This window comes from Chrysochloris asiatica, unplaced genomic scaffold (genome assembly GCF_000296735.1).
Source record: "Chrysochloris asiatica unplaced genomic scaffold, ChrAsi1.0 scaffold00319, whole genome shotgun sequence".
Classification (NCBI taxonomy): Eukaryota; Metazoa; Chordata; class Mammalia; order Afrosoricida; family Chrysochloridae; genus Chrysochloris; species Chrysochloris asiatica.
In genome coordinates, this window is record NW_006408837.1 from 1,181,332 (window position 1) to 1,205,195 (window position 23,864).

General features: G+C 51.9%; 1 protein-coding gene across 1 annotated transcript in view; it reads left to right on the top strand.

Moving 5' to 3' along the window:
* SH3TC1 (SH3 domain and tetratricopeptide repeats 1) overlaps nucleotides 1-23,864 on the top strand; it is a 45,867-nt gene that overhangs the window by 7,868 nt on the left and 14,135 nt on the right. The window contains exons 3-14 of the mRNA XM_006875321.1: nucleotides 301-484; nucleotides 3,464-3,681; nucleotides 5,453-5,533; nucleotides 6,225-6,352; nucleotides 8,358-8,463; nucleotides 10,944-11,090; nucleotides 11,963-12,119; nucleotides 15,507-15,583; nucleotides 16,581-16,773; nucleotides 18,144-18,155; nucleotides 18,968-19,101; nucleotides 21,940-21,981. Coding sequence (XP_006875383.1) covers nucleotides 301-484; nucleotides 3,464-3,681; nucleotides 5,453-5,533; nucleotides 6,225-6,352; nucleotides 8,358-8,463; nucleotides 10,944-11,090; nucleotides 11,963-12,119; nucleotides 15,507-15,583; nucleotides 16,581-16,773; nucleotides 18,144-18,155; nucleotides 18,968-19,101; nucleotides 21,940-21,981 — 1,479 coding nt within the window. The remainder of the gene's footprint in view (nucleotides 1-300; nucleotides 485-3,463; nucleotides 3,682-5,452; nucleotides 5,534-6,224; nucleotides 6,353-8,357; nucleotides 8,464-10,943; nucleotides 11,091-11,962; nucleotides 12,120-15,506; nucleotides 15,584-16,580; nucleotides 16,774-18,143; nucleotides 18,156-18,967; nucleotides 19,102-21,939; nucleotides 21,982-23,864) is intronic.

The window sequence follows — 23,864 nt, forward strand, 5'->3', positions numbered from 1 at the left end:
TGTGTGTGTGTGTGTGTGTCTGTGTCTGTGTCTGTGGGCGTGCACGTGCACTGGTGGTGTGTACAGTGAGGGGAACAGGAACAGGGAGCCACGCTGAGGTTGGCAGAGCCAAGGACTGGCAGCTGGTGGACTTCCCCAAACACAGTGCCAAGGTGGGGATTCCAGGGGCTGGCCCCACTACAGGGCCTGGGGGCTGGGCTGTGGTCCACAGCTGGGGCTGGGCTGGAACTAGTCCAGGAAGGGGCTAATGATCAACTGCCTGGGGTAGCAGTGGAGCAGAGCCGGGCTGCTTGTCCACAGGCCCCAGCGCAGGAGGAAGTGGGGCAGGAAGCAGGGGCGGTGGTGGCTGGGAGCAGTCAGCTGGGCTGTGGGTCGCCCGCCACTCCTGCCGGGTCAGCCAGTCAGAGCCAGGGCAGACCCTGGGCCACTGTCCTTCAGGTCCTTCAGTCCCTGCAGAGCAGCAGTGGCGACAGGCCGAGAACAGGTACAGGGTGCTTGGGCTGGGCAGCTGTGATTGCCACGCTGAAGCTGGTGTGAGCACAGTCTCTGAGTTTCGTGTTCCTAGATCTCTGGGGAGGTGGGGCTGGGGTGTAGGGAAAGTGGAGGCTGGGCCTGCTGGCAGTACTCATTGGACCACTGAGGCCTCCCTGCAGGGACTCGGAATGCTGACCAGTATCGATTATGCCGTAGGCACTGCGCATCTGTCCTCACTCCTCACGGAACTCTGGGACAGGTCCCCAGGGGCTGCGAAGAGGAGAAGCAGTAACACAGCCAGGGATGAAGGGGCTGTGGGCCAACCTCTGCTGTGCACCCATCCTCAGTCTGTGAGAGGGACCCTGGGCAGGCAGGACAAGTGCTGAGCTCAGTGCTCCTGCCTGGCCAGCCACGTTGAGGTCACCACCCCCATCAGCAAAACCTGGACCAGTGGAGTGACCAAGGGCACCAGCTGATAAATTCAGACAGAGGACAGGTCCCAGGTCCTGACTCCCTAGATAGACCCTCATGTTTCTCAGGATAAGCCCTCCATGAGCCCTGATAGCCCCAAGCCTGTCTGAAGTGGGTGTTATGGACTTTGGGGTTACAAAGCTACAGTAAGGCTGAGATGAGACACAAGATAAAGCAGGTGGGGACTGGGTACCAGGGACTGGCCACAGAGATGTGGTCTTTAGGGCCCATTGGATGGCAGGGGCTACACTCTTGGTTGGAGGCAGGTGTGTCCAAACTGAGGGTAAGCTCTGAGTGTTGGGCTCAGACTGTCTGGTTCCAATCCCTCAGTTTGCCCATCTGTGAAATGGGCTCAGTGGGTGTCTCATCTGCTATAGGAGTTTAGGGCGTCGGCAGGGCGCTGACTTGTCCCAGTGAGGTAACAGATGATGTCACCCCCGACAGTGTCACCCCCCCCACACACACACACCTAGTGATGACACTGTGGCAGGACCACACTCTCTCCAGAAGACGTAGGAGGGCTTGTCCTCATCTCGTGCAGCTACAGGGCCTCTGGGTGTCCCTGGCGTGTAGACCCACTGTTCTCTGCTCCGTCTTCACCCCCGCCCCCCACCTCTGTGCCTTGTCTCCTCTTTTACAACCCTCCCCCCACTCAGCCCACATCACCGCGTACTGCCAGGGAACCAGGAGCCCCGTCCATCCAATCCATGGCCCTCGTGGGCAAGGCTTGCTCATTGGTCAGCGTCCTCCATCTGCGGACAAGGGCTCCTATGGTACTTCAACCCAGGTCTCCCCGAGCAGGGCTGTTGGCCCTGGGGCTCATCTGGATGGCAAGCTGAGCCATGCAGGAGGCCAGAGGACGGGCTGTGTCTGTAGGGCTGCTGACCGCAGCTGGACCTGGCAGCCTCCTCAGGGCCCCACCAGGGCCACTGCGAGGAGATCCAGCCTGCTGTCTCAGGACTCAAAGCATCAGCAGCACCCCCCATCACCCCACCCCCAGGTCTGTCCTGGCTGCTTTGAGACAGCCCTATGGTGGGCACAGACACAGACAAAAATGAGGAGACGGGCAGGAAGAGGGGCACCTGGGGGCATGGGGGTGCTGAACTGCTAGGGCACCTGTCTAGGAGACCTAGGGAATGTGGGGGTCATAGGGGAGTTTAGGGTTCTAGGGAGCCATGGGGGAGTGGAGGCACTGAGTTTCTGGGATACCTGAAGGCATGGGAGGCCATTAAGGGATATGGGGGTCATGGGGACAATAAGCAGCTAGGACATCTGCCTGGGGGTCTTGGATTCCTGGGACGCTGGTAGGGGCAGGGGTGGGGCCGGAGCTCTTAACCAGGACCTCACGGTAAACTGATCCAAGCTGAAGGGAAACAAGGTCAGGAGCCTTCCTGCCCCTGCTCCACGCAGTCCCTCGCACCTGGTCCTGGGTGGACCTCAGCTGGACAGGTCTGAGGTGGAGGAGTCAGGAGCAGTATGGCTAGGTGGGGTGGAGAGCGGGCTGAGGGGACGGGAGGGTCGGAGGAGTAGGAAGGTGCAGCCCCCCTGGGGAATAGGTGCTGCTGGGGACCCCCTGTATCTGACACTCCCCACGTGAAGGTGAGGAAGCAGCCTGGGGGCAGGGAGCAGGGGCTGGGTGAAGGCCTCCCAGAGTCTGAGGGTCCATGAGGAGGACCATCTTCAGTCCCCCTGCCCTGCCTGCTCTCCCCTCCCTCCCCTCTCACAGTGGGGTCACCGACCCCTGTCCCCACCCCTCATGTCTGAGAACATTGCCAAGAGGGTCACTTGCTGTACTGCCCACCCTGAGCCCCTGACTCCTGTCTGAGGCCCCTCATCCTGCAGTGAAGCCCCACCCCCAACACACACACATGGTGGGATGGTCTCTGGGCAGAACAGCGGGGGCTCTGAGGTCAATGACAGCAGCAGGAACAGACGTTGGCGGAGTGAGCTCCGTGTGTCCTTCAGAGACGAGGGGCATGGACACCAATGGTGTGCCTGAGTGTGTAAAAGTGGGTGTGAGTGAATGTGTGTGCAAACATGTGTGAGTGTGAGAGTGTAGCCTCAGAACCTCAGCTCCTCATCTGTGAAGACTGCTGTGGGCTGTGCGGAGACCACTGTAGCTGTATGGGCACCCTCTTTGCCTTGGATCCTCCTTGCCCCAGGATGTGGCTTCGGGGCATTCCGTGGGGCCTGTAGCTGGTACTGTCTGAGGTTTGGGTTCTGGAAGGCTGAGCAAGGACCTGTCCGCATGTGCAAAGGCCCTGGGGCAGAGGGACTCACCAGGAGATGGAACTAAAGGGGCTGCTGAGGGAGAGCAATGACCACCCAGCAGCTGACACTTGGTTTGGTTTGGAAGGCACCAGGCAGTGGGCACTCCCAAGTCCTCCTGTCTCTCTGTCCTCATGCTCCGGGCTCTGCTGGCCATAGTGTGTTGGTCCAGCAGTGGCATGTTAGTTCCAACAACCTCTTTCTGGACCAGCTGGTCTCTGTTCCTCACCTCCCTGTCTTCTCTCCACAGAAGGCCAGTCAGACACACCCAGCCTTCCATGCTGAGACCTCCTGGGGCCATGGAGGATCCAGCAGAAGCAACCCCGTGTCCACCAGACCCTGAGCAGACAGCCCTGCCGGGGAGGGGGCCTGAAGATCCCTTGGACAGAGTCAGTGAAAGCCAGGACCATGGGATCCAGAGTGTGGCCAGATGCACGAACCCTGAGGTGGATGCTGTGGCCAGAGCTGGTGAGTGTGGCATGGGTGTGTCCACCATCCCAGGCCCCCTAGGCTTGCAGGAATAACCGCCCTGAGTTCTTCAGCAGATATGAGGGCCAGCTTGTGTTTTTCCAGGATTGTGTCTGAGGCAACAAAGCAGGCACAGAGTAAGGACAAAGGGCCTGGAAGAATGTTCTGGAAATGTGCCGGGGTGTATTTGTGGCTCTTCTATGAGCCTTTGCATCTATCCGGTCCCGTATCTGCTCTGCTGTGGGGTGACTCAGGACTCAGGGTGGGGTGTTCCTGTCTTCAGGGGCCACCCTAAGGCCCAGAGAGGGAAGGCATGAGGCTGCTTTCTGCTGAGGAGGACAGCAGGGGACCCACATGTCCCTAATTCAATTGTCACTGTGTCCTGAAAGGAAACAGGCTGGAATGGCAAAGGCTCAGAGACCAGCCTGGAGGGGGTGGGGTGTGATGTCAGGGGGTGACCACAGATTGTGCTGCACCCCTCCCCCAGAAGGGACCAGCTCACCTGTGACAGGTGTAATGTTGGCAAGTATAGCTTACAGGGGCCGCTCAGGAGGCCTGGCTCTAACCTGCTCCACCACTCACTTAAGCCTCAGTTTCTCCACTTGTGAACTTGAGTGGTGGTCCAGGTGAACACCAGGGTGCCCCTTCCCCTTCCCTCCGGGGTTGCAGGGAGGGAGGCGGAAGCTCTGTGTGAGCCTGTGCCCACGGCTCCGGTCTTTTCCCACCACCAGCCCCACCCGACCCCCAGTCTAGTTTCGGAGCATTGTAGATGCTCAGTGAAGTCTGCACAGAATGGTACACAAGGCCTCCCCAGCCCCACACAGTCACCCCCGTGTGGGGGCTGTTCCTACACCTGCTATATTGCTACTTACACCTGATATTTTGTGACTTAGGATCCCTGGTGGGTTTGAACCACCAACCTTGTGGTTTGCAGTGCAGTGCTGATCCTACAGTGCCACACTAGGAGTCACTACACAGGGTTCCCTGAACCGGACCTGACGGAATGGCCCTAAACATGCCTTTGAGTCAGTTCTAATTCAACAACCCTGTAAATTGTAGCGGAAATCAGTTCTGACTCACAGCGACCCTGTATAAGGGTTCTGTAAATCTTTATGGGCGCAGAAAGCACTGCCTTTCTCCTGCAGAGGAGTGGCTCGTGGGCTGAAAGCACCGACCCAGTGGTTAGCAGTCCAGTACCTATCCTACTGAGTTCTGACCCATAGCCACCCTGTATAGGGTTTCCGAGGAGCAGCTGGTAGGGTTGCAGTCTAGTGCAGATATGCCCCTATGTGCGTATATGGGAGCATGGTGGCTCCATGGGATAAGCACTGGGATATGAGCCACAAGGTTTGCAGTTCGAGCCCTCCACGACTCTGTGGGAGAAGGATGAGACTTCTTGCTCTTGCAAAAATTTCTAGCTTTGGAAACCTTACACAGGGTTTCTGAATCAAATGGACTCGGTGCACTTAGCAATAATAACACCATATGTAGCTGTAACCGTACCTCTACGTATGGACCTGCACCTGTCTGCACATGTAGATAGTCCCTGGGCCACAGGTTACCTTGAGTCACAGAGTCTGTGGTGGTGACAGGTGTTGCTTACATATTCTTCTTACTTGTTGGGTTTGTTGTGAGCTTGGAGGAAGGGAACGACATGAAATGGTACGTGTGTGCCCACCTCCTCTTTCCCAGGAATACTGGGGGGGTTCAGGGCTTGCATTGGGGGTACCTGCTTGCTCTCAGTGGAATCACCTGTCCCCTAACATTGCAGATGTAGGTGTGGCTCTCCGACCAGGCAGTGTGTGTCCTACTGCAGGGACCCCTCCCAGCCACACGGCACTGTGCCCCACAGGTAGGTCATCCTGGGTTGTCTACTCGGCATGTGGGATTACACTGGGGCCTCCCGGGCTGTGGGAAACTCTCTCCGTAGCCTTCCACTGTCCTATGAACTATAGGGGAAGGCCTGTCTGACCTGGGGGACCCCTAGGGAGGCCCCAATCTACCCCAAACCAAGCCCATTGCTGTCAGATGGGTTCTGACTCACAGCGACCCTACAGGGCACAGAACTGCCCCCAAGTTCTGTAAAATCTTTTCCAAGGCTGTAAAATCTTGGCAGGTGCAGACTGACACATCTTTGTCTCAAGGAGCGGCTGGTGGATTCGAACCTCGCATCTTTCAGTTAGAAGCCCAATGCTTAACCCACTGTGCCACCTGGGCTGCTGCGGGGGCAACCTACTCACCTTAAGCTCCCCATGGGTGTGGGAGGGGCTTGTCAAATGCAAATCCCTGGTCCTAGGGGTGTTGGTCCAGGGCCTGAAGACAGGGACAGCCTGAAGGACTGAGGGACTTGACAAGGGATTCCCATGTAGAAACAGGAGACCCATGAGAAACACCCTGGACAGGGGCTCCTGGGAGGGGTGTGGTCAGACCAGGGAGGGAGGTCTCAGGAGCAGTGTCTGGGCAGGCTGCCCAGTGGAGAGGGCCCGTAGGTGGGGTCTCACATGGGGCTAGGTTGACCACTGACCTCCCTCTGCCCTCTGCAGACCTGACCCTGACGATGCTGGCCGTGCGGAGGAGGAGTGGACGACCGGACCCCAGACTGCAGCAGGCTCTGCGGACACGGCTCCGAATGTTGGAGAATGACACCCAGGAAGTGGCCCGCGTGCTTGGGGTGAGGGGAGCCTGCCGATGGGGGCCTTCCAAGAGGTCAGGCATCTGCATCTGATCTTAGGTTGTTCAGGCGGACCATGGGGACACGCCAAACACCACCTTCCAAATTCTGTCCCTTGCAGCTTGGAAGTGTCTTTTACAGGGAGCAGACAGGCATGGAACCCCTCTCTTTGTTTCCCTGGTTTGAGGGTCAGAAGTTGTGGGTGGAGGGGCTGAGGCGACAGGTCCCGTGGTGGGCAGAGTCCTGGGTTGGGGCTGGCTGGGCCATGATCTCCGATTCTGGAGTCAAGCTGACCTGGCCAGTGTCCTCTCGCACGCTCTGCCCCAGGAGCTGATGTGAGATTATGTGACTAGCTCCCAGCTCATTACCCAGCTGAGCTATAATCCACTCACTGTCTCTCTGACCCTTCAGCTGTGGCATGGAGTTATAATAGCATGCCCCCCTTCATGGGCTGTAAACACGACACCATTAAAACCAGTGGAAATTGAGTGGACCCCAAGTTCTGGTGATCCCATGTATGCCAGAACAGAGTTCTGCTCCACGAGGTGTTCAACTGGTTTTTTGAATGCAGATTGCCAGGACTTTCTTTCAAGTCACCTCAGGGTAGAATGGAACCCCCAACCTTTCAATGAGCAGCTGAGTGCTTTCACAGTGCACCACCAGGGACTCCAGTCACTTAGGTCATCTTCACTTTGGTCATCGCCCTCTAGGAGAGCAGGCCAGCTGGAGTCGAGCTGACTTTGCCGGTGGAGCTGGGGGACAGGGGTGGGGTCATTCAAGGCTGAGAGGACAGCATGGCAGAGGCACCCGTGGTGGCACAAGGGAGGCAGAACAAGAGTATCGAGGCAACACGAGCTCTGGGAAGGAGCATGAGCATTGTCCACTGGCACTGGGGAGCCATGGCTGGCTTTTGAGCAGCGGAGGAGCAGATGTGAGCCGTGAAGGAGTCTGCTCTGCACGTGTATTCCCACAGGGTCATTTGTTTTTTTTAAGTTTTTATTGTGGATTGAGTGAAAGTTTACAGAGTACATCATCAGTTTTACATTCAACAAATCACACAGCTTGTTTCATTATAATGATTATAATCCCCTCCATGTACCAACAGTTACCAGGATTTCTCTCTATTCATTTTAGTGCGCTCTCTCTTTTTTTTTTTTTACACTTAGGCATATATAATAATTTAAACAACCAAAGGGCACATTCTGCAAGTCTGCCTCCTGGCCGCCATCTCTCAGTCCCTCTCTTCCCATGAATCTAGAGTCCTCAGCCGCTCCCCTTCTCCATGCCCCCATCTCTGCCTCCATCTCTGGCGCTGCTGCTTCTCTGGATAAGGTCCCACATTCTACTAGTGCTCTTCTCCCTTGATGGTCCTAGGGTCCTCTGTTTCTGCACTGTAAGATTAACCACTCCCCAGTTTTTGTTACAAAACTTCTACCTTTACAATTGTGACAGTAGCAATTAGTCATGATAACAATTACTCACTATTGAATCATAAGACTCTCAGCCCCATCTCTTTTCACCAGACCCATCTAAACAAGATGAAATCTATTCAGTGGGGACTCTTTTCTTCTCCCACATGCTCTTAAACTAAACTACCCCTTGAAACCTTGTAAGCCAATCACTTTGTGCCTTTATCGCCCCCTCATTGTAGCTAGCTAATGTCTAAGTTGCCCATCCCTATCTACCCTGTGTACAGAGGCGATACTTGATGTGAAGACTCCTTCCCTCTCTGTTGGTATTTAGAGTTACTACCTCCATGAGTATAGGTCAAGTTCATCAAATTGTAGCAATTTATCCTCGTTTTCTTATCAAAATTGTTTTTGTTTTATCTTCCTCCAGTCGAGTTCTGATTATCAAGCCATCGAGGCTAGGTCACATGGGTACTGTCTGCAAGTTTGGGTGTTCTTCCCCAGGGCCATTTTTCCTACTGAGTGACTCTTGGCCTGCTGACCAGATGCTCCAAAGCCTCCGAGGATGCTCCTAATTCCTGTTTCTCTTCCTCAAGGAATTATCGGCCAGGCTGTTGTCCATCCACAGTGACCGAGACCAGATTGTGGTGACGTTTAAGACTTTTGAAGAGATCTGGAAGTTCTCCACTTACCACACTCTTGGTAAAGATTATTTATGCACAAGTGAAGCGGTGCAGAAAGAACGTGTCCCTTGTTCCACGGGAGGGATGGTATGGCCGGCAGAGTGCCGTGGGCATGAGGCTTTGCTACCAGAAAGAGTCACGCTGCCTATGTATGGCATGTCCAAATTCCTTCCATCACTACCCCACGCCATCTTACTTCACCAGAGCCTCAGGGGAAACTGAGCCCCGATTGCCTGAGTGGGGACCAGGGAGCGTGTTACTTTAACTTTGTCCGAGGTCCCGGCTCTGACTGTTACCGTTAGGTGCCCAAAAGTCAATTCTCACTCCATTTAGTGGCATTTATGGAATCTAACTGGGTCTCTGGACATGAAACACACACAGCCGCTTGCAGAAATGTTGGAGGTTTGAGTCCACCCAGAGGTACCTCAGAAGAAAGACCTGGAGATCCATTTCTGAACAATCAACTCTTGAAGCTCCTCTGGCACCCATGGGGTCAACACGAGCCAGGGTTGACCCAGTGGCCACTGGTTTACAATTGCATCCATCGCCTCAGGAATCTATCTCCTTGGTTTAAGTACTAAGCTCTTGGGGAACACGAACCACAGCTGCTGTTTCTTGAGCACCTCTAAAAAGCCATTCTCATCACAGAGAGGAGTCTGAGGTTCCTAGTGGAAGTGATTCATCCCAGTCTAACCCTCTCATGGCATGGCCCAGAAGACAACAGTCTTTTCTGACTCCTTTCCTTCACGTTCTGCACTGCGCGGCGTTTGAACGAATGGCTCCTTTGTTGTTTCAGAACACAGCATCTTGATGCTGACTGCTGGTTAGGAAGTCTCGCTCCCCAGAACAGGGACAAGATGGGAAGGTGATGAAGCTGAGTTCAGATGGTTTGGGTGCCCTATGACAGGCAGACACACCTCTGGGATTTTTATCTTCCTGTCTTTCAACAACCCACACTCCTACCTTTGTATTGAGAACCAGCGTCTCAGTTTCCAGGTGCTGGGATAACAGAGCTACCACAAGGGGGTGGTATTGATGAACAGACATTTTTTTACTCTCAGTTTAAGACACTGGATCACAGGGAAAACTCTCTCAGCTCCAGAGGAAAGTCATTGTCTCAGTTTCTATGTTTTCAACTTTTTGTTGTGAATTGAGTAGAGATTTACACAGCACATCAGCAGTTTTGCATTTAACAAATCACACACTTTGCTTTAGCACACAATTGTAATCTCCTCCAAGTATCAGCAGTGGACAGTATTTACCTCTATTCACTGTAACTGTCACATTCCTGTGGCTCCCGTTACATTCATCTTTCCTCTTGTTTTATATTGCCTGTTCTGTCACCCATGTTAAACATGTGTCTACCTTCTAGCCCAGGGAGCTCTGGTAGCTTAGTGGTTATGAATCGGGCTGCTAACCCCACAGTCAGCAGTTCGAAACACCAGCGATTCTGCGGGAGAAAGATGAGGCTTTCTGCTCCCCGTAAGGATTTACAGCCTCGGAAGCCCTGTGCAGGGTCACTATGAGTCAGAACCAACTCCACGCACGGCACATAACAACAACAACAACAACCCTCTAGCTCGTGGATAATTTTCCTTTTCCTCTCCATGTAACCATCATAAATTGTTCGTTTTTTCAAGATTTTAATTTTTTTTTTAAACTTTTCACAGTCTCAGTCTCTTACAAGGTCAGCAGGCGAAACGTCCCAGCTGCTCCTTAGAAACCCTATATGGGGTCGTTATGAGTCAGAACCGACTCAGTGCACTTAATAATAACATATCTGGATTGAATTCTGGGTGGTGTTGTCATGAACGGTGAGACCAAGTTGTTTATTGGTTTTCTCTAGGGTTCTCTTGCATTCCGTGGAGATCTCCACCCTCGTGTTCCTGCTTTCCTCTGATGTAGCCTCATTAATAGAAGAAGGGAAACCTCATTTCCTAACGGGATTACATCCATACATATCACGTTGTTGGTTGCCATGGAATCAGTTCTGACTCCTTAGCCGGTCCCGCTCCACCCTCACTGTTAAGTCTGAGCCCACTGCTGATGCCACTGTGTCAGTCCATCTTGGGGGTCTTCCTCTTTTTTGCTGAGGCACCACTGTACCAAGTGGCCCCTCCTGATGATGTGTCCAAAGCATTTGAGATGAAGTCTCATCATTCTGACTTCCAAGGGGCCTTCCGGCTGTAGGCAGAGGGCTCAGGATTTACAACACATATTTGGGGACAACATTCATTCTAAAACTCGGAGGTTAGGTGTCTTGTCAAGTCCCAGCTGGCAGCTGGTGGAGCTGAGATTTGAACCTGGGTCATCTAACTCCACTGCCCTGACTTCTAGGCTAAACGTTCTCTAAGCTAGAACCCCAGAGGGAGAGCTAGAGGGTTGTGGGCAAGGAATTGTGTCCTGGGACCTGAGCCATCCAGAGTCTGGCCACTTGGCCCCCAATCACTGTCCATACCCCCTGATGACTTGCTGTCTCCCCTACCCAATCCCCGCCAGGCTTTATACCCCACTGCCTGGAGAACCTGCTGATAGATCAGGCCTTCTGGCTGCAGGCGCCTGAGGATGGGGAGGAGACAGTCCTGGAGGTCTGCCTGGAGGAGGCGGCCCTGAAACAGATTCATGAGAATCTACTCCTGCAAGAAGGTGAGCGGCACCCAGGGGGAAGGGAGGGTGGGACTGAATGGGGGCATGGGGTGCTGGGGGTCCAGGGTACTGACTGACAATGGAGAGGGGACCGAGTGGTCAAGGAGAAGTGGGGGGGGTGTCTTGGAGCAATGCTGACAACAATGTGTTTCAGACACTGCTGGTCCTATTAAAGGCCCTGCTCAGCCCCCAAAGAAACAAGGGTGCCAACCTAACGGCTGGGCTCTGTCTGAGCCCAAAGGGGACGCAAAGGAGAGAGTAGAGGGGGCCCACCCAGCTGCTCTGGGGGCAGCTGGAACAACAGGGATCTTTGGACCCCAGGTCGGACTCCTCACAGCTTAGTCAGATAAGGTGTGCGACTGAGAAGGGACCGCAGGGCAGAACTGAGCTCTATGTGAGCCGGCCTCCAGTTCACGTTCCCTTGGGTCCCCAGGGACAGCTGGTTTCTGTGGGTGTAGAGAGACCGTTTGGTCCCCAGGCACAGCTGGATCCTGTGGGTGTAGAGGGACCGTTGGTTCCCCGGGAACAGCTGGTTTCTGTGGGTGTAGAGAGACCGTTGGGTCCCCGGGCACAGCTGGATCCTGTGGGTGTAGAGGGACCGTTGGTTCCCCGGGAACAGCTGGTTTCTGTGGGTGTAGAGAGACCGTTGGGTCCCCGGGGACAGTTGGATCCTGTGGGTGTAGAGGGACCGTTGGTTCCCTGGGAACAGCTGGATCCTGTGGGTGTAGAGAGACCGTTGGGTCCCCGGGGACAGTTGGATCCTGTGGGTGTAGAGGGACCGTTGGTTCCCTGGGAACAGCTGGATTCTGTGGATATAGACAGGTGATCCCTCCATGCTGGGCTGCCTGGAGTGACCACCTGTCCTTTGGAAGGGTCCTATTTTGTCCTGTGTCCTGACCACCGTGTGAGAGCAGTAACTGGCCCCCGGGGTGCAGAGAGGCGTCCCTATGGAGACGTGGTCTCAGAAGTGGACTCTCCAACACCCAGCCCTGACGCATCTTCCAAGGAACCTCTGGCTCCGTTTCATCAGTAAGTACCAAATTTGGCTCTCCCTCCTGGATCCCAGGTCTTGGGAGGCCTTGTGTGGGCCCTCTGGGGCAGATGAGGTCTCTGCATCACTTTGGACCATTTGACCAGTGCGGTGAGCTGCCTGCTCAGCCGTCCTGGGATGTGCAGAGTGGAACCCTCACATCCCAATCTGGATCATTCTGGAAAGTTCTTGAAGGAACCACATGGGCGCCATAATCGATAGGCACAAAGAAATATTGTCCACCTAGAACTCAAAGGGCCATCGAGTCGATCCCAACTCCTAGTGACCCTAAAACACTGTCAGTCTTTTTCATGAGACAGATTTCTCCAATGGAGCAGTTACCGGGTTTGAACCACCAGCCTTGCAGTGAACAGCCCAACACTTAATTTACAGAGCAAACAGGCACTGTTGTTAGGTATCATCGAGTCAGCTCCGTTCCACATCCCATGTCCTCGTCTGAATCCTGCTTGAACCTCTGGCAGTTTCCTGTCAATATAATGTTGCAGATGTCTCTGAATTATCTTGCACGTGCTATCAGTGATATCGTTTGGTGATTTCTTAATTCTTTTGGGTTGCCTCTCTTTGGGCACAAAGAGGGGTCTCTTCCGATCTGTTGGCCAGCTCTTTTCATTTTTTCCCCCATAGATGAGTTAGCTACTCCAGTGTTTCATTCATTTATTGAGAGATTTCAATTTGTATTCCATCAATTCCTCAAGCCTTGATTTCCACCAATGCCTACAGTGCACCTTGGACTTCTTCCTTCGATACCATTGGCTCTTGATCATACGCTACCTCTTGAAATGCTTGAACATGGACTATTTCTTTTTGGTACAGTGACTTTCTGTATTTCTTCCATCTTCTTTTGATACTTTCTGCATCATTCAGTATTCTGCACATATTTCAAGTCAAGGCATGATTTTTTTCTTCTGTTTTTTTCAGCTTGCAGAATGTTGAGCCGTGTTCTTGCCTTTTGATTTTTTTTAACTCCGAGTCTCTGCACATTTCATAATAATACTTGATGTTGTCCTCTTGAGCTGTCCTTTGAAATTTTCTGTTCGGCTCTTTAACTTCATTTTTTTCATTGGCTTTAGCATTTCTACACTAGAGGGCAAGGTTCAAAGTCTTCTGACAGCCAATTTGGTCTTTCCTATATTTTTAACGATTTTTTTTTTTTTGCTTTCTTCCTGTATGATGCTCTTGATGTCATCTCACAATTCTTCTGGTCTTTAGTCATTAGTGTCTACTGCATCAAATCTCTTTTTGAGATGGTTTCTACATTTAGATGGGATATGGACTTGTTTTCATTTTCTTCAGCTTCAGCCTGAACTTGCGTAAGAACCATCGGTGGTCTGTTCCACACTCTGTCTCTGGCCTTGTTTTGACTGATGAGATGGAGCTTTTCCAAGGTCTCTCGCCACAGACGTTGTCAATTTGATTCCTGTTAGTCCATCTGATGAGCTCCAGGTGCATAGTTTCATTTTACATTGTTTTAAAGACATATTTGCAATGAGGAAGTCATTGGTCTTGCAAAACTCTGTCATGTGATCTCCAACATTGTTTCTATCACTAAGGCCATACTTTCCAACCACTGTTCTTCCCTCTTAGCTTTCAACCTTTGCGTTCTAATAACCAGTAGTCATCAATGCATCTTGATTTCATTTTTGTTGAATTTCACATTGAAGAAGTTGGTAGAATTCTTCAATTTCTTCATCACTGGCCTTAGTGGTTGGTGTCTAAATTTTAATAACAGTGATATTAGCTGGTCTTCCTTGTAGGTGTATGGCTATTATCCTAGCACAGACAGCATTGTACTTTAAGATAGATCTTGAAATGCTCTTTTTGACCTTGAATGTAAAGCCATCTCTTTTCAATTTGTCTTCCTTGCCATAGTAAGCTATACGATTGTCTGATTCAAAATCAATGTCTGTTTCAGCTCACTGATGCCTAGGATTCGATGTTTATGGGTTCCATATCATTTCTGACAACGTCCAGCTTTCCTAGATTCATACTTCGTACGCTCCACGTTCCAGTTGTTAATGGATGTTTATAGCTACTTGTTCTCATTGTGACTTGTGCCCCATCAGCAAATGAAGGTCCTGAAAGCTTTACTCCATTCACATCATTATGGTCAACTCTACTTTGAGGAGGTAGCTCTTCCCCAGTCAGATTTAAATGTTTTCTCTCCTGAAGAGCTCATTCATCTTCCAGCAGTATATCTGCTACTATTCATAAGGTTTTCAGGGCTAAACTTTCATAAGTAATTCACTTCTCCTTCTTCCTAGTCAGTCTTAGTCCGGAAGCTCAGCTGAAACCTGTCCACCACGCATCATCCTGCTGGTATTTAAAATAGCCGTAGCATCACTCCCAGCAGCACAGCAACATACAAGCCAACACAGTAGGACACACGGACAGACAAGTGGTGGAAAAGCATGCTTTGTTGTTGTTGTTAAGTGCCAGGAAGTTAGTTCTGACTCATATCGTATAGGGGTTCTGAAGAGTGGCTGGTGGGTTTGAACTGCTGACCTTGTGATCTTACAGCATCACAACACACCACAACACTTGTTGTTGTTAAATGCCGTTGAGTCGATTCTGACCCATAGTGACCCTGTGTAGGGTTTCCAAGGAGCAGATGGTGAGCTTGAACCACCGACCTTGCCGTTCAAACGGTTTTGCAGTCTGGCGCATTAACTCACAACACTAGCACCGGTAAAACACAGGCTCCTGTTCACTTACTGAGTAGGGAGCATAAACCTGGCTTGGAGCTTCCTGGCAGCCAAAGTGAAAAGAGAAAGCCCACCTGATGACTTAACAGTATCCGTGATATTGATATGAGCTGGGACTCAGCTTCTCTCCCAGCTGAGCATGGAGGAAAGCTCTCCTGTGAGACTTCTCTTGAGTCCTGCATGGAGTGGTCAGCAGGCCCCACAGAGGACAATGAGCGTGATCCTCCTGTGAAGTTTCCCAGAATGTTTGACCAAGAAGGAGGGAAGGGTCACCCACATTCTTGCTCTCCAGGTGAAGGAAATGAGACCTCAAGAGACGAGTGGTTAGTTGAGGCCATTCAACAAGGCGGCAGCAGAACCAGGATTTGAACCCTTTTCTCCAAAGCCCCTATTATGCTGAGTTGCTGCTGGTAGTGGAGAGCTAGATGTTTGGGGATTTCTGTAGGCTCAGGACTACTAGGGGGCCCCCAGGACTTGAGCATGGCCAGCAGGCACCTGGTCTGCACCTGTGGGCAGGTGTAAGAAGCGGAGGTCAGGAGAGGCCGAGGGTCCTTTGTATACTGGGTCCTCTCTGGTCACGGGGGGGGGCTGCTTCCAGTCTCCCTGGCTTCAGTCTGCCCTGAATCTGATGTCCCAGCATCCAAGACTCCCCTTTCTCTCCAGATGGGCTTTGAGGGCCTCCTGGGACCCCGTAGATGACTCTGTGGATGATCCTGTGGAACCTGGCCTCCCCATGACAGGTAAGGGGCAGGAGGAGGGAGGCCTGGTTCATGGAGGATCTGCTTGGCCTTAATCCCCACCCCACCCCTAGAAGCAGCAGCGGGAACTTCCCAGTCTGCCAGCAGCAGAGCCTCAGGTCCCAAGACACTGGCCTGGAGACCCAGGTCACAGGCCCCCTGAAGGCCCGGCTCTCCCTCCACTCACTGCTCAGCAGGCTGGCAGCCTCTGCTCTCTCTCTCTCTGGCTCCGTGTCAACCTCCTTGGGGCAGAGGCTATGGCTGACACCAGGGTGCACTCCCCTGGGATGCTGAGACAGCGGTCAAAACAGCAGACCCTCATTCTCCCACATGCAGGGGGCAGAAGTCCAAGATCAAGGTATCTCTGGCTTCCTTCTTGCCTCTGAGGGAGGGTCTGTTCCTGCCTCTCTTCCCACCTTCAGGTGACTGTGAGCTCTGCCTCCGTCTCCATGTGGCATCTTCCCCAAGTGTCTGAGACCCCTTGCTCCTGCCTTGTTGTCTTTTCATTGTTGTGATCTGGGTGAAAGTTTGCAGAGCAGATTGGTTTTCCACTGAACAGTTCACCCCTCCCTTGTTCCCTGCTTCTGTTCCCCCTTCTTTGCTGTCCCTTACTTCCTCCCCAGGGAAAGGCTGTCCTTTTGGTCTGGTACCGTTGACCACCCTAAGGTGTGTGTACCTCCCCGATATCAGTGGTCACCTGCTAGGTGTGTGCGTTTGGCTGGCAGCTGGCCCTCTCTTGTTTCTTACAAGGGAACTTGTCACTGAGTCCCGGGTGATCTCATCCTGAGACCCTTTACTCAGCCGCATTTGGAAGTTACTAGAGGACATAAATCTGGGGGGAGGTCACTATCACCCCACTATATCCTCAACAGAGAAAAGGTGTATCCCGACTTGATAGGTGACAGAGCCCACATCACTGCAGGTCTGCATTCCCTGACCCAGGGACATGCCCCACCCGCCTGCCCAGCCCCCAGCACTGACCATTGTCCTCTTCCCACAGCAGGGGGCCTGGCCTCCGCGCTGGCCGACTACCAGGGCTCTGGACCTGAAGAGATGACCTTCCGAGAGGGTGACCTCATCCAGATCCTCGGTGCACACATGCCCAGCCTGCCCTGGTGTCTGGGCCGGCATGAGGCCTCAGGCCAAGTAGGCTTTGTTCGGACGAGGCTCATCAGCCTGCAGGACCAGCCTGGGTGAGTGGGACTCCTGCATCACACCTGTGTCTCCACCTGGGGTGGGGGTGGGGGTTGGACCATACCAGCTTTGTGCCAAGCTGGGGTTCCATGGCATGCTCTTTTGGGACCCTTGGTCTAGATGATTCCTGTCATCTCAGAGAGGGAGGTGGGCAGTCACCACAGGTGGGTGAGTGTCTGTGTGACTTGAATGAATGTCCCTGAAATGGCCAAGATCTGAGCTATAAGATCCTGCGGAGATGAGCTAGCTTGTTCCCCTTCCTTAACCCGGAAGGCCGTTGGGGCCAGGTGCCATTTGTTGGCCCTGTTTACATATAAGTGTATTCTGAGTTGTTGTTGGTTAGTGCCATCAAGTTGGTTCCAACTCATAGTGACCCTATTTAGTTCCTGAGCGGCTGGTGCTTTTGAACCACCAATGTTGTAGTTAGCAGGCCAGTGTTGATCCTACAGCCCCACACCAGCGACCAGAAGTCCATTCCTTTGTTGTTGTTGTTAAGTGCTGTCAAGTCGATTCCAACCCATAGTGACCCTATATAGGGTTTCCAAGAGCAGCTGGTGAACTTGAACTACCGACCTTGAAGTTCAAACAACTTTGCAGTCTGATGCATTAGCCCACAGCTAATTCCAGACGGTCAATAAATATTTAATGAATGCCTTTCTTGTTTCAAACTCCTATTTAACTAGCATCTTTCCTATTTTCTTCTTTCTGTTTAATGAACAGCCTGGTAGCTTTTCCTTTTAACTTTATCTTGATATCATTTGAGGCTTATGAAAAAGTTAGAAGACTAGTACAGAATTCTCGTATACTCACATTCCTCAAACGCGAACACTTTCATCACATTTGCTTTATTCTCTTTTCTCTTTCACTTGTATTTATTTTAAACCCTTTGAAAGTAAAGTTGCAAACAGAAACCTCTTTATCCATTTCCCACTCAGCCCCAAGTAACGCATTTGCTTTAAAAAAAAAAAAAAAAAAGTATATTATTTTATGTTGCTATTCTCATTACATGCCATGGACTCGGTTCCAACCCATAGCGATCCTGTACAGGGTTTCCGAGGCCGTAAATCTTTACAGGAGCAGAAAGCCTCCTCTTTCTCCCACGGAACAGCTGGTAGTTTCGAACTGCTGACCTTGCTGGTTCGCAGACCGATTCATAACCACTAAGCTACCAGAGCTCCTTATTGTTTTATGTAGCCAGAGGGAAACTGTCAAATCACAAAGTTAACATAGATGCAACACTTTAATCTCACCTCCAGCCCCAGGTTAAGAACTTGGGTACTGACTGAAAATTTGGAGGTTCAAATCTTCCCAGAGACACCTCAGAAAAAAGGCCTGGCCATTTGCTTTCGAAAGTTCACAACCGTGAAAGCCCTGTGGAGCAGTTCTGCTCTGCTCACGTGGTGTCCCCGTGAGTCGTGATTTGTTGTTGCCTTTGTTTTGGGGATTGCCTGATTGGCAGACCTCTCTCAAAGTCTGATAGTTGTCCCATCGCTGTCCTAGTAAACAAAGCACATCCCAGCTCACACACTGCATTCTGTTGCCATGCCTCCCTTACTTCCTGTCATCTGGAACGTTCCTCAGCCCTTGCTGGTCTCTTCTGACACTTCGGCTTGTAAAGAATTCAGGGCTGTCTTGTTTTGTAGGATGCCCCGTAAGCTATTCTGAGGGCACAGTTTTCTTTAACCTCCCCAAATGGCTCACTCTAAATTCCAAAGTGCATTTCATGGTTTCGTTTTACACTGTTGACTAAGCCATAGAAGCAAAACTCACCTCCCCCTACCCTTGCTTCTTCTTACATTTTCTCTCTTTTCTTCACTCCATCGACCTCGGCATTATGAGAGCCCGGTGTCTGTGCTGGGCTATAGGAGGCACCAGAAGAGCTTATGTGAGGAGCTATGAGGGCTCCAGGTATAGCAGGATCCATTCTCCCTCATAGGGAAGGGGCATAGGAGGCAGGGCTTTGAAGGCTGTGTAGGAGTTCACCAGCCCAGGAAGCTGTGGCCCACTGCTTCTCTCCCAGCCTCCCCTGTTCCTTGGTATCTGCTTTTGTTATCAGAGGTACCTTTTGAAGGCTCTATTTCATCCTTATTGTCCTATTGGAGGTCAGGGGAAGGGGATGGCAGAATCGGTTCTGACGTGAGGCCTTAACTTGAGACATGTGCTAGCCTACATGAGGCACTTGATTTTGTCCAGGTTGGAAAATATAATCTTTCTCAACGAGGATGAAAGGTCACTCTTCAGCAGTGAAGGACACTTCTCAGAGGAGGATGCCAGGCAGTTACTACAGAGGATATCCGAGCCAGATGCCTGCACCGTGTACAGCTTGGGTAGGTGTGGCTCGGCCATGTAGTGGGTGTCTGCCTGCGGCTGGTGATGGCCAGCAGCCAGTCAGTTAGGGCCATTTCTGTAAGACAATCACGGGGGGTGAGGGGGGAGCCCTCCTAATTGTTGCAGGATGTCCTGCCCCACACCACCTCCCCTCTGGGCTTTGTATTATTGTCGAATGCCTTTTGTGGTGAGCACACACACGATGTGCAATTCCATATGTGCTGATTCTTTAAGGTGTTCAGCCCTTCTTCCTATCAATCTTTCCCAAATCACTCACCACGTGACCATAAACATATACACTGGAAAAAAGTTCTCCCCTTCCCTTCCTCTCACAACCACTGGGGTCCTGGTGTGGCGCTGTAGGATAAGCACTAGATTGCTAATCACAAAGTCAGTGGTTCGAGCCCACCTGTCGCTCCTTGGAAACCCTATATAGGGTCACAATGAGTTGGAACTGACAGCGCTTAACAACAACAACGCATAACCACTAACAAGTTGTTGTGTGTTGTGTTTTCTTATTTTATGAGAGATTTTGGTGTGTGTGTGTGTGTGTGTGTGTGTGTGAGTCTGATGTTGTCATGATCTTTTCATGGCTCATCCATGTGACGTCTTCAGGACTTCACTGTCCTTCTTGACTGAGCTACACAGTAAACCCAATGCCACCAAGTCGATTCCAAGTCATAAACACCCTAGGTCATGGTTCCCGAGATGGACACTCTACAGGAGCCAACAACCTCCTCGTTTTCCCACAGAGCGGCTGGTGCATTTGAACTGCCAACCTTGTGGTCAGCAGTGCAATGTGTAACCCACAGCAACACCAGGATTCCTTTCCATAGTGTGTTTGGACCTCGTTCTGTGTGTCCACTCTTCTGTTGGGGGCCCCTTGGGCTGCTTCCCCTCATGGTCTTGTGGTCAGTGCGTCAATGGGCCAGCTGTGCTGGTCACCATAAACAGATGTTGTCTGTCTTCCTGCTTTCATGTCTCCGGGGCATCCCCAGGAGTAGAACTGCTGGTCCACATGGTGGTTCTCTGTTCGGGTTTTAAAGGAGCCGCCATACTGTTTTCCACACTGCTTTACACCCCCACCAGCTGTGAGGAGGGCTCTACGCGGAGTTTTTAGCACGTTACCATCTGGGCATAAAGATGTTGCTCATCTCTGGCATCTGGCCACTTCCTCAGCAGCCCTTCCTTCCTCTTTCGGGATGTGCTGCCTCATTTCTTCAAGGACAAATAGTGAACCAGCTCCCAGGCACTCAGACTGATGTGCTCCCTGCCCGTGGGGCAGGACGGGGACAGGCCATCAGGACACAGATCCTGGAGTGAGCCCAGAGCCCAGAGTGCTGATGTCCAAGAGCAGCCGCACCAAGCAGGCCCTTTCTTGCTACCTCAGGCCCCGACGGAGGTAGCCTGAAGCCCTGCTGGCCTGATTGGGCCTGGCTGAACCCATCCTGAGATCAGGAAACTGGGGCTCATTCTGGCTCTGTCCTGGGCTGCCCGGCTGTGGACTAGAGCCAGGCTGGACCCTCAGACTGCACCCTGTACACCCAGAGGAGTCCCTGCTTTGCCTCTGGGTTTAGCTACTCTGATGGCTGCAAATTACACATGAAGAGGCTGTGTAGGTGCCACCCAGCAATGAGGAAGAGGTCGGCAGAGGGTGGGTGCCCAGATCAACTCTTTACCCTGCTGGGAGTATGCATATATGTACACCCAGACTTGTACACGTGTGGTGCACATGCACACCAATGCATGCACATATAAAGGACGTGTGACATACAGGCACATACCTAACACACACCACTTATACACATACAACACATGCTAACATACAAGATGTGTGTGCTCACACCAACAGCACATGGCATGAGCACATGTACACACTGCATGGGCACACCCACACATGTATACACACATGCATGCACAAATGCATTTCATACACATGAGTATATACACACATGGGCAGACATGCACACATGTGCATTTCACACATGGGTGTACACACATGCGAGTGTACATACACATGCATTTCACACACGCGAGTGTACACAAGCACACATACACACATGCATGGGTTCACACATAAGTACATACACAGAAACATGCACACATTCATTTCACACACACAAGTATATACACACATACATGGAATGCAGACATGTGAGGAGTATACACGCACATGCATTTTATATACATGAGTGTGCACACATATACCTTCACATATTTACATATATGCATACACACAAATGTATGCATAAACACACTCGTATGCACCCACACATATGATTGTATTCACACACATATGTGCATACATGAGCATGCACAAACACGTGTGTGCTGCATTGGTTCTGCAGTTGGTTGCTGTGCATCATAAGACAACTCCTCCACCATTATGAGAGCCCAGTGGGCAGTGACTTTGGCGGGAGCGCCTGAGTCCTGGGAAGCTGAGCCGGCCCCCCCTTCAGTCGGGGCTGCCTCTACACCTGGCGCTGCAATGATCACCGCTTGTGTCCCACAGCACAGAGCACGTCTAGGGCAGCCAAGGAAAAGTTAATGTCAGCCCATTTTAAGGAGGTGGAAACTGAGGCCAGGCAGGGAATGTGTCTGCTTAGGGGATGAGGTGGGCTGGGCTGCATGGTGGAGCAGGCGGGTGTCACACCAAGCTTGGTGACCACCCTCAGTGGCATCTCTTGTGCAGGATGATCTGCTCAGATGGGGACAGACTTCATGCCCTGTCCGGGGTCTGGAGAAACTGGACAATATCACCCTGGCCACCTTGTCCAGGTCCCCTTGTCGCCCTGACCAGGGACACAGGGTGCTGACTGCTCCTTTCTCCCTTCCAGACTCACTGGAGGAACCCACGTGTGAGCAGCCAGGGGAGCAAGGTAGGTTCTGCCCACACTGCACGAGGCTGGGCCCACAGCTGGGTATGGCCGGTGGGGAGGACAGTCTCGCACTGGTGGGGAGATGTAATGACAGGGTGTGAAGGCCCCCCATCCCTGCAGCAATGGGGCCCACCTGGACCCTTTTCCAACACACCTGCCAGCCCCTCATGTCACCCCTCTCAGGCCGGGGAGGGGATCCCCAGGCTTGCCCGAAATCCTTTCCCAAAATCTCCCAGTCACCATTGAGTTGCCCCACCTCCTGGCACCCCCACATAGGTCAAAGTAGAGCTGTGCTCCATCAGGTTCCAATGGCAGCCAGGCCTTTCTTCTGATGTCCCTCTGGGGGGACTTGAAGCACTCACCTTTCCATCAACATGTGGGGAGTATTTTCAATAGCCTCATATGCATACGGGAGAGTTGGACCGTGAATAAGGAAGACTGTAGAAGACTTGATGCATTTGAGTTATGGTGTTGTATGGAAAAGAATATTAAAGGCAACACAGGCTGCCAGAGAACAAACCAACTGTGTTAGAAGAAGTACAGCTAGAATGCTCCTTAGAAGTCAGGCTGGCCAGACTTCATCTCTTGTACTTTGGACATGTTATCAGGAGGGACCAGTCCCTGAAGAAGGACTTCATGCTCAGTAAAGTGGATGGTCAGTGTCAAAGAAGATGATACTATGAGATGGATTGGCAAAGTGGCAGCTCATGCTTACCAGCCATTGTTAGGATGCCTCAGGACCGGGCATGGTTTTGTTCTCCTGTGCATAGGGTCCCTATGAGTAGGAACTCACTCAATGGCATCTAATAGCAAGAGCAGACCAGCTGAGACATCTCCCTGGAGGGACGGGGACGACCACATCTCCCTCAGGAACAGTGAACTTTGGAAGCCCTTCCACCCCCCTTCCCTCCACACATCCACCTCAACCCCTACCCACATACACACACACACACTTGCACACGATGTTGGCATGAGGAGGCTCCTGGGGAGGTGAAATGCCCGGAGACCCGCCTGAGCACAAACCCAGCGGGCCGTATGGCGACGTGGAGAGGATGGCCCAGAGTGGTACCCCACAGCCTTGGCTGCAGGAAGGTACCCCACTCCGCTGCATCCCTGAGAGCAGACTCAGGATAGCCCAGCTGTCAGGAGCCAGGGAACATTCTGGAAGCATACCTACATGCACCCATTTGTGGCTGTAGTGCATGAACTGCACTCAACTTGATATTTACCCCTAAACCAAATTTGATTTTCATCCCAAACTCTGTATATACATGTCCATCAGCAACATTTCCTCTTCCTAGGACTCTGAGGGCACAGTGGGTGGTGTTGGTCTGTTAACTGAAAGGTCAGCAGTTTGAATCCACCAACCGCTCCTCAGGGGAAGGATGAGACCGTCAGCTCCCAGAAAGATTTACGGTCTTGGAAATCCTGGGGGTAAGGGTCAGGGCAGTTCTACTCTGACCTAAAGAGGTCGCTATGATTCAGAATTAACCCGACACCATGGGCTTGGAGACTGGAGTAATGATTCTTCTTAAGGTCCCTAAGTGGTTGAAATGGTTAACATCCTTAGCTGCTGCTAACTAGAATGTGGACTGTTCAAACCTACCTAAGAGAAAATAGTGACCTAAAATAAAAAACCATCCACTGAGAACCCTGTGAAGCTCAGTTCTACTCTAATACACATAGGGACACCATGAGTGGGATCTACTTATAAAAAATCATCCACTGAGAACCCTGTGGAGCACAGTTCTACTCTGACACACATGGGGCCACCATGAGTGGGATCTCCTTATGAAAAATCATCCACTGAGAACCCTGTGGGCATAGTTCTACTCTGACACACACAGGGTACCATGAGTGGGATCTACTTATGAAAAATCATC